Source organism: Poecilia mexicana, unplaced genomic scaffold (genome assembly GCF_051168715.1).
Source record: "Poecilia mexicana isolate PSO_F unplaced genomic scaffold, ASM5116871v1 scaffold_20, whole genome shotgun sequence".
Taxonomy (NCBI): Eukaryota; Metazoa; Chordata; class Actinopteri; order Cyprinodontiformes; family Poeciliidae; genus Poecilia; species Poecilia mexicana.
The window spans coordinates 17,505,825-17,516,939 of NW_028263389.1; the positions used below are offsets into that span (position 1 = coordinate 17,505,825).

Consider the following 11,115-nt stretch of genomic DNA (forward strand, 5'->3'; position numbering starts at 1 on the left):
CTTAAACCACGGCTCCGATGTAAATTTTCACAAAAACCTTTAGGATTTTCAGTAAATCTGAAATAGGCCTTTGTGTTCTTTTGGATCAGCAGTTGTTTTCAGTTTGGTACTCTGTGGATGCCGTTTTTGCACAGTTTGTTTCTGCTGTTGAATCACGAACAGAGGAAGCATTAACAGAGGAACATCAGGCCTGTAGTAGTTCATAGTTTTGTGTACTACTGGATGAATCCCTGATGCGTTTCTGAAGTAAGTTTGGCAAGGCCAGCTTCTGTTCTGAAGGTTAGAAATCGTTCCATGTTTTCTCCCTTTGTGGATGAAGTCTCTCTCTGTGGTTCTCTAAAGTCCCAAATCTTGAGAAATGGTTTTTAAAACCTTTATAGACTAAGAAGTATCAATACCTTTGTTGTAGTGATGACATCTGAAGCCAGCAAAGAGGGGGCATTTTCAGGAAGCAAAGAATACGGTGTCCGACTCCCGAAAAACTAAAGCCCCTTATCTGGAGGTATGGATGTAACCAGTTAATTCACACAAGTGATTTGATTGGCAGCATTCACTGGATGAGTGAAGGCGCTACTTTAAAACTCCTCAAATGGCATCTGAGCCACCACCGTCAATTAGCAATGAGTCTGTAATAGATGGCAAGATGCAAATTGATAATTTCATAATAACGGTACAATTTAGTTGAGTAACCAGCCTGTCAGAGTTTCAGCGCAGCAGCAGCAGATGTCACTAGTGAGCAATGAATGAAGCATCAAGTAATGAACCTTCAGGCAAAGCAAAGGGCTGGGAAGCCTTACTGCTTCACCAGGCTTCGCTTGGCCTTCACCAGCACGGTGCATGTTGCTGTAGTGACGGCTATCGCCTACACAAGTAAACAAACATCGGTAAAAATGGAGAAAATAACTTGAAACGGGAACTCACAGTGGTAACGCAGGAAGCGGACAGACAGGGTAATGGAAGGATCCTTTGACGAACAATGAAAATCCAGCAGCCTCAACGCTGTGATTGCAGAAAGGATGCAGGTGGTTAATTATAAATAAGATGCAGCTGGGAGAGAAGACAAACAGGTAAACTCAGACGAGATGCATAATAAAACAGAAGGAGCTGAAGAAAAGACTGAAAGGATCTACAACAGGAGAGCAACTTTTAGATGGATCCCTTTTTCAACACCCCTGAATCAAACGACTTAATTCCCTCATTGACATGCCATTCAGCTCTGCAGAAGCAAGGTAATGAGTCATTCATTCATTTCAGGTGTGCTGGAAGCAGGGGTGCATTTTAAAGGCATTTTCAAGGACTGATCTAGAACCAAAAGAGGGGGGGGGGAAAAACTGACGATGAACACAAATACACAAGAATAAACCAAGAAACTAATCATAAAGGCCTAAACGTATATGACAACATCTTGAATTAATTACACCAAGATCTTTTGAACATGCATAAGCTGAAAGGAAGAGATGAAAGAATCATGACGACTTCATGTTGTCAGGCTGGTTGTGTTTAGGTGCTTTCCTGATTCCACGTGTTTGGCAGATTGAGTCTCAGATGGAACAGGTTGTAGCACAAATTGTAAATTAAACGTGAAGGCAATAACTAAAAACATCTCAACTGAGTATCTCAATTATTTTTCCACCTGCTCTGGGCTTTACAAACAGAATGGAAGCAGAACAAAAAAACAAAAAAAAAACAAAAACATCTTCAAGGTTTCCAAAGCCAAATAACAAAATATACTCCTGACTGGAAAACAAAGTCATCTCTTTTCTGAATAAAAACAGAAGTTACATTTCCTGTTAGTTAAAAGAACCCCAAACTTCCCATCTAAACAAGTTTTCTAACAGAGGACCCCTGGAGGTCAGTGAGGTTTGGGGAATTGATCTCAGCTTTCCAAAATATGTGTTTAATTATGGCTACTGCACGACTTAACAACAGGGCAACTCCTTCTGACTCGGTACCAGTTGAATTTGAAGAGTATTGTTGTTTATTTAAAAAAAACAACAACTTTATTTTGTTTGCTGGTTATACCAGCAAATCATAAAAACACATCATCACAGATATGCCCATTTGCAGATGTCTGAGATATATGAATTATTGGGGAGGATTCCAATAATCAATGTTTTCAGTGTCTTATGCGTTCACTGTAGAGGAGACTTTAAAGTGGAAACTTCAAAATAAAAACCAAAGATGCAAGATTTTACTCCTTCATGACGTGATTCAAAAGGAGAAAAATCTTTTTTTTTTCTTAAAGGAACAGCTACGATAACAGACAGCAGAGTGTGCATACAAGTGAGATTATCACACTCCTACTAACTTGTAGCCCGAGCTCTTTAAATCTTCGTCACAGCTTGCACGCCACATAGCTTCACATCTTAAATCAATATAGTGTATTTTGAATTGCAATTTCCCTGCGACACAGTTATGTCAGGAGTAAATATGGAACATTGTTAACTATATATTACATGTAGAGCAGAAGATGTCATGTCAACATTGTCTCCATGGCTTTAATATAGGCCGCCAGACGCTCCTCTGGGAAATCTGTGTTCAACGGAAGTGAGCAGCCATTTTTATTATATTTCAACATGCATTGGATACAGAAGTGTCAGGCTAGTCTTGGTCCCATGTGAGAGAAATATTTGTCCCCCTTTTACCACCTTAAACCAATGAACTTGGTTTAGGTGGAGAGAAATGAAGTCGAATGACATTAAAAGCAGCCTGGACATTGATCACGGGGTTAAGGGTTTGTTTGGTGGCTCAAAAAGTTGGTTTGATCTAGAACTGAGAAGAACAGTCTGAATATATCAGTAACCTTTAAAAGCTGTCAAATTGTCATGTTTGAAGATTGCCTTTAAGGCACGCAGGGGCATGTAGGTGCTCTGGTTGGAAGAAGCCATAATTCAACTTTTTGGTTTTCCTGTGAGAAAGCAATGCAGGATAGTCACACCCTGAAAACAGCAAACATGGTGGTGGCAGAATCATGCTGTGGGGAGGGAAGATAAAGTGACAGTAAACATACAGCCATAGCTACAGAGGAGTGCTTCAGGTTAGGCTGGATGATAGCAGGTGAATATTACTTTTCCAGGTTAACAATAGATGACGGGGTCAATTAGCTTCAGCATCTTAGTCACCAAATTCTGTGGAGGCTGTAAAAGACTTGAAACTTTATAGAACAACAAACTTACAGCAGGCCTGCTAGATTATAAACAAGATTATCATCAAAGTTACTTTGACCAACTTACTGTAAATGGTTATCAAAGAGCTGTGAAGGTCATTAATATTTTTCCTGGTATATTTTTGTTGAATCTTCACTTGAATTAACAGAAAAAATATTAAATAAAAATAAAGACAATAAGATCATCCATGTGCTGTACTTTGGCCATTTGTATTCGGAAAATATTACACAAGGAATTTGATTTACAGTATTTAACTCAGTTATTTATTAAAATGCTTAATTATGAACAAAATGAAACTGATATGCAATAATTGCATTGTGGCAGCTCTGCCAAAAGGAACGGGTCGGAACACCAGCAAGCAACTGAGAGAAACTTGTGCAAAAAAATTGACTCAAGACATCCATTTTAAAAGACAATTGTCCCTGCATGCTGACCAAATGCATACAAGCTTCAACGTTCAAAAGTTATTAAAAATAAATAAATACATAAAAAAAATCTCAAACATTTTCTGGCCTCTAGCAAATAGAAATTAATTTGTTGATTCCAACTTATCTAAAACAAGAGAAGTTTAGTCTGATTTAATTTCAAACATTGAGAAGAAAATATTTTTATTTAGTGCATGTAAACGTCTGGTTCCAGCTGTTTTGTCAAAATGTGCTTTCTCCCCTCTGATTTATAAATTCAGCAACTCGGTCATGAAAACTGAGTAAATCCTGCTTTCATGAGACATTTCAATCATATTCACCTAGACGCGTATTGTATTTCTCCCTCCCTCTAAAGGTGTTTTGTTTGTGTTTTGACACTCAATAACTGAGCAATATTGTATATCCCTTTGTTAATTATTCTAAGGACAAGTTATGCTTATTGACAAACGCACCATTATGTCATTGTCGATAACTCATTATCTTTCCACACACATCCATTAGACGTAGAAGAATCCGTCGACGTTGATGAATGGCAGCAGAATTTTTAATGTCTCTGTAATTGCTTACAGCTATACCGCACTGAATTATAAATCATTCATGTCTCTTTACAAGCTGCTTATTGTTGCTGGAGATACAACACCGCTGTATGATGAAGCTTGTCGCCGTGTCGTGATGTGAAAACTGGAATTTCAAAACTCAATCACGCTAAAAACGGTACTACTGAGTCCACCCAGGTGGAATTTACACTTAGTATAAATCCAGCTGTTCTAAAGCAAGGAATGCTAAGAAATAGCTTCAAATTACTGTGCATGGCAGAAAACGAATAGTGAAGCATGGAGGAGGCGGCATCATGCTGTTTGGTGGGGTTTATTCAGAAGGAAAATGGAAGCTCTTCAAAATCAGTGGAGAAGGACAATCCTAGAAGAAAACCTGTTAATGGCTGAAATTAGGGTTGAATGACTGGAAAACATGAAATTGCTGTTATTGTTGAAAACTGAGATTTCTACAATTAAGCTTTCTGTCATCTCAGTGCCATCTCCACCGTACATGACCTTTAGCATCTTTGTCACCAAAATATGTATCGGATGTGGGCTATAAATGTTCATCTGTCTGGACAAACACGTTATTGGCAAGCAGAGTTTCATTCTATGCTACTTGAAATGTTGTAGCCTTCCACAACGACGGCACCGAAGCTGTATTTCATGAAGAGGATATGAAAAACCTTGAAAAGTAATGACAACTCCATTACAGTTAGATTAGTAAGAATGGCCCAGTCAAAGTTCAGACCTCGAAAAGCTGTGGCAAGGCTTGAACACTGCTGTTCACGGTTGCTCCATGTCCGATTCGTTTTAGTTTGAGCTATTTTGCAAAGATGAATAGCGAAAGCTGCTTTTAAAATGTATTTACTCGTTTGAGCAGACTAAATCTACATGGCATGCTCTTCTGATTTTTTTTATTAATATTGAAAACCTCACAGTGATGCACTCACAGTCTTTGGCATCTGTTATGGAAGTTGGGGCAAAAGTAAAACTGCAACTATTAATTGCATCTATTACTGTCTCTGTTAGAGAATTGTCCTCATATTGCACATTAGAAGATGAAATGTAACTAACATTTTGCCATCTTAAGACCCCCCTGAGCAACATGAGCACAGAATCTTTTCACACCCCATCCTGCTGTTTGAAAGGCAGCACTGTAAGCATGTTCTGAGGCACGTCGCCCCCGCAGCCTTTTACCTGACCTCCTGCTGTTATTTTTATTGTTGCTGCTGCTATCTCTGATTGTTTATCTTGTTTTATTTACAACTGCAGCTGTTTTCTCATCTCTCACCTCCGTCTTCCCTCCCTGTTGTGGCCAAAGTCAATTGTTCATTGAGGGGTTACCAGGAAGAAATGTAATGATTTAATAGATATCATGAGTGATCTCGAGTGTTTGACCGGTGTTTTTATAGGATGGGAAATGTGTTTGCGAAGGACACTGAGAAAACACTCAAGAGCATCATTAAAACAGTAAAGCATACAACAATATAACTTGAAACGCCTGCTGCAGGGAAATTTAGTTTCTGATGCATTATTGACCTCTAGTGGTTGGCTCAGGAAGTGAATAAAAGCAAGCAAAGTGAGTTTTTTTTTCTGAGAATAGGTAGAATTCAATGTCATATTATTACCCTCTAAATACATGTTTAAAATAAAAACAAACTGACGTCATTTTAATTCTCAAAAGTTAGTCTCGGAGAGATTTCAGAATGTAAGGGCTTAGATTAAGCAAAAAAATTGTGGAGGTGATTGCTGATTAAAGGTTTTATTGTCAAAGCAAAGTGAAACGTGGTTAGTCAGCGACAAAAAAACCCCTGGATAAAATACAAGATTGGTAAAAGCAAAATTACCACCATTTCCTCCTTTAATAAAATATTTGATAGACACAAAACAGAGAGGCAATCAAATTTAATACAAGCTTGAAATGAGTAAAATGATATGAAGGGGCAAAATATGCTACCAACAAATCACACCAAGCTTTCACACTTAGACAATCAGGGATGACAATCAGTAACTTAATTTAGACATGTACAAAACATACTTTTCTCTTGTTCTCATCTTCCAGTCCATATGCAAATTCAGAGCAGCCAGCCTTTAAAAATCTCCTCACTTTTTCTCAATTGGTGCATCATCCCTCGTTGAGGGGAATATTTCAATTTCCTTGATGATGCGTTTGGCAATGACATCGTTGTTTGCTGAGACCATCCTTCGAGACATCAAATCAAAAGGTCCGCCTAAGTTCAAAACAAAGCTTTTGTTAAGAAGTGCGACGCTGGTATATACAGTGAAGAATCCCCAAGATTAAAAACATTTGCTCTGTAGCACGATTGTAAAAGTGAATATACCATCAACGTCCAGAAGGATTCCTCCAGCTTCTTGGACTATGACTGCTCCAGCGGCGATGTCCCAGCAGTGGATCCCGATCTCGAAGAAGGCCTCCACCGCCCCGGTCGCCACTAGACACATGTTGGTAGCAGCTGTTCCTGACCCTCGGAGCCTTGGGAAAACAGAAAACAGGAAACGTTAACTCAGAGGGGAAACGATCAACAATCAATAACATGCAAAGATGTCCAGGAAGGAAGCATATTCCATCTATGCTAAGAGGTTCAACCCAGAAGAATTGTATTTTTTGTTTCTGCGCGTTTCTTGTCAAATCTTTCGTTTTTTACGTTTTTTTTTTTCAGGTTAGTAGGTTTCATTTCAAAATGGGAGCACAAAGCAAAATTAAGACTAATGTAATACCTGAGTTTACCACAGCTAGCGGTAGCTACATATGTAGTCTTAGCGCACAAACTGCTCCAAGTTATTTTTGTCAGTGTAACTTCAATACTTCTACTTCGACCAATCAATTCACTATAAATGATGTTTTTGCATTTTTATTGGTGAGGGAGATTTTTCAAACCTCAGTTGAAAACACTCAAGCATAAAAGCAGAGTGACAAAAGTCATTAAACAAATTATTATTGCTGTCTATGTGATTACTACTGACTTGCTAGCAAAACGCTTGATTTAGCAATGCTAGCACAAGTTTGCTGAAGTTTGTTCTTCACACTGGTACAGTTTTAATTGTGCTTCATTTCTCTGTGTAGCTCTAATTAAAATCGATAGGATTTGAAAAAATGATCATTCAGACGGAGACTTAAAAAAAACTGAAAATGCACCTCTAGTTTAGCTTAACGTTAGCTTCAGAGGTTGACCCTAATAAACATTTCTGAATTAGCAGTTTGAGCAAAATTACTATTTGAAAGGTTAAAGGGTTTTTTCAAACTAACTTTTAAATATTTAAGTACGAGAATTAATTATTTCATATTATAAAATGTAGCTTCAGCCCTTGCTCAAAGCTCCACATGATAAAACCTCAAGCTGAAGTTTTAATAACTTTGCTTCAGATTAATGCTGCACTTCATTTTCTTCTGTCTGTCCCAATAACATTTAAGATTTAAAAAATAGTGTCATTAGAAAGATGTATTTATACTTGAGAATAATACATCTGGATGTTAGAAGTTAATTTCATGTTCTTACTGTTGACTCTACTAAAAGGATAAATCAAATCTAAATGCGTTTTTTAAATCCATTGTTAGTTTTTATTGCTTACCTAATTTTAAAATGGCAAAATTTGGTGTTTGGGGATTTTTGACTTTAAATTGCAGACATTGTCATTCAACTTACCCATGAACTGGGATGCAGAGAATCTTTTGCATGGTGGAGAAGATTTTGGTCACTTTCTCTGGACTCCTATCAGTTCCATGCTCAGAAATGATAATGGACTTGTGGATATCTACAACAACAGAAGGTCGGAGAGATAATACACTTTTGCTTGACATAAACATGGTAAATTTAATCTAAATATTAAAATGTGAATTCTATGTTTACCTTTCACATCAGAAACTTGAATGGGTTCGTCGTTGCAGAATGCACCCTTCCCTTTCCTTGCTTTATACATCTTGTCCTCCAAGCAGCTGTACACCACACCAAACTCCAACTACAAACAGAAATCGTTTATTAAAGTGTCGCATCAAGCAGTGAGAATGAAATGTGGATTTTTGTGTCTTTTTCACGTACCTGTTTATTGACAGCAAAGGCAATGGAAACTGCCACGAATGGGAACCTGTAAGTAAATAGCAGCATTTAGATACAAATAATGGGTCATTGCATTGCTATACAAAGTTAATGAGATGCTGAGTGGCTCTGTTGTTGAAAGATTATTGCCTCAAACACTCACTGCACATGTTCATTATCTACTTTTCTAAATACCTTTTAATTTAATCTGTTTAGAAATTTTTTTTTTTTTCAAAATTAGGGCTCATTTTTGAGTTTTTGTCCTAGTAATTGTTCTTCATGTTTGTTTTTTCCCTCAAAAAATACAATCAAACTGCAAGAAAACTGACTTCCTGGGTACTTGAGAGTCTTGTACATTACGGATTTTTGCCAGATTCGTATATTACGTAACATGGTTGCCAAACATCAGCATCTCTCTTACACAAAATGTGCTCAACCGTCACCTTACCCATGCACAAAGTTTGTGGTGCCGTCTACGGGGTCGATGATCCACGTAGGTTTGTCGGTCAAGATGCACGGCTCACCTTTTGCAACAGACTCCTCCCCAATGAAGCTACAGCACAGAGTAGGAAGAGGAGCAAAATTAAATGATGGACGTCAATTTTGAGCCTCTGTGAAACTCGCGTGTCTCTATGCGTTGCTCACCAGTGTGTTCCTTCTCCGAACTCCTGCTTCAGAGACCCAATGATGATTTTCTCCACCCTCTCGTCAGTCTTGGTGACAAGGTCCACAGAGGAGCTCTTGGTCATGATTCTTATTTCACTCTCGCCAGCTTTTCGAATTTCCTAATTGTTCAGATTATAGGCGGAACCGAATTACTCTCAAAGTCACCCACACTTCAGCTATTCAGTGCATTTATTGCTGCTGTGTCGAAAAGAGATAAAACAAAGTTAGAAACTGCACCTCTCCAGCCTTTTTTGCCACAGAAACTGCAAAGTCGTAAGCCTTTTGCCAAGGGTCCTCCATTTTATTTCTGCTACAAGGTTGTTTGGAAGAGTCTGTAAAATAAAACAAAGACTGTAAAAGTGCAACAACATCCCATAAAACGTGGGTCATTATTCGGACAACATGCAAATACGGCTTAATGTATGGAAAAATATGCCTGTAAAAAGGATTATTAGTGACTGGAGCCTCAGCGACTCTGAGGTGAGCGAAAGATTACGACAGCATCACCACAGACCTGCATCACGATTGGTACGCTTTCATTTCAGCATTATGTAAGACTTCTTCTGCATCAAAGTCTGCCAGCATTGTCCCAAAGCACCACCACAAGCCAGGATTGCAACACATTGTGTTGAAATTTGTCATATTGCTTGTCAATTAGAGATGGCGACAAAAAAAACATTGCTTAGTATGAGTTAGGACATGGCTGTATCCGACAATATCTGCCTTGTTGTGGAAGAAAACTGGCTTATGTGACAACTTTGATGTTAAGGAAGCTCCTCAAGTTAAATGTTAAATCTGGTTTGTTTACGTTATCTCAGAAGAACTGGATATGTATAGCATTTGATTTTAATAAATGTTGAGTTTTTTTTTTTTAAAATGCAGCTTCAGGGAAGGAATGTTGTTCCTAAGAAGTCCGTTTCTGTGATTAATAATATCTCATATCAGTGTATCAAGTACCATTTTCCACCCTCTCGTCTTTCATTTAAAATTTGATAACTGGTGAATAAGACGACACTGATAATTCTATTAAAAATATTATAGGCAATAATCATTAATGAAAATTCAATGACAATTTCATTACAAAGATTAAGTCAACATTTAAGAACCAGTGGAACCCTGACAGAAGAGCTCATCGTTTCCCGTCCAGTTTGATAAGAAACAGCACAAATAGTGAAAGAAAAACTCACCTTGAGGAGAAGATGTGCAGCCAGGTAAGCCTGCAGGTGCTAGTGATGCTTGTTTGAAGGGCCCAAACCTTTAAATTGACCGACTGTGGAAGTGAGGCAACTTAAAAAGCTGGCATGACGAGGTGGGGAAAAGTACTAGACACGCCCCCCCCCAGGACTTTCATTCTCATCAGCCCAAAGGAAAAAAACAGCTTTCTGTCTTTCACAAAGGCAGACCTGAAACGGCATGATGTCCCATTTGCTCTCTGCTCAGAGCAACCAGGGTTGAGTAAGAAAGTGGAAAAATTTAAGGGAGCCTTCCTCTCACTCCGGTGGAGGTGAAACAGGAAGACACACCCATCTTCATATGATTCAACGCAACAACTAAACATGAGAGGCCATTAAATAATGAGCGAATTCCTGAAGGTTGATGTCACAACATGTTTCAGGGAAGCTGGTCGGAGTTGACACATGAGGAAGAAAACCTGTTGCTTTAGATTATTCCATAACTTAAAATTCAACATATAACTGGGGTTTAAAGGTCTAGTCAAAGACCATATCGAAGTCTAATGTAATAATACAAAATCAGAGCTGTTTCCCATTCAGTCAGTTCAGTTTTATTGACAAAGAATGTACAAGTTTCAAACAAAGTATTCGTTAGCAAAGTTAAATCAGTAAACCATCTACCTCTTGCACCCTGAATACACCGTCTTCACTTTGAAGCACGGTGATGGCAACATAATGCTGTGGAGACGCAAAGTGTCCCGAACAGGATACGCTCATACAATGCAAACATGTTTAATACGACTGAAGAAAAATAGATTACTGGTTCAAGCAAGTGATGATCTACCGAACCTCCTTTTACATCTCTGCCCCAATTCAGATTGTTTTCATTATTATTATTTGGATAGATTCTTGACGCATGACATGTTATCGTTTAAGATAGTGTATTAATGCACAGTGACAAAAACAAAAAAGATTATGCATTGTGTGTGTTGGTAATGCGCCTGCTCTTCTGTGTGTGGGTGTGTGTGTGTGTGTGCGTGTGTGTGTGTGTGTTATCAGAGAAGCCACAGAGGCTCCTCGGCCTTGGGGGT

At 38.4% G+C, this 11,115-nt stretch overlaps 1 protein-coding gene across 1 annotated transcript; it reads right to left on the minus strand.

Annotated features, from left to right (window-relative positions):
* Positions 1–5,877: 5,877 nt before the first annotated feature.
* LOC106912688 (inositol monophosphatase 1-like) lies at positions 5,878–10,194 on the minus strand. Its single transcript, XM_014979494.2, has 9 exons — positions 10,040–10,194; positions 9,090–9,184; positions 8,832–8,971; positions 8,635–8,739; positions 8,190–8,235; positions 8,001–8,109; positions 7,797–7,905; positions 6,474–6,625; positions 5,878–6,362 (listed from the first exon to the last, which is right to left on the minus strand). Exons 2-9 carry the CDS (start codon positions 9,150–9,152, stop codon positions 6,235–6,237), a joined length of 852 nt encoding a protein of 283 aa, XP_014834980.1. The 5' UTR covers positions 9,153–9,184; positions 10,040–10,194; the 3' UTR covers positions 5,878–6,234.
* Between the last annotated feature and the right edge of the window lie 921 nt (positions 10,195–11,115).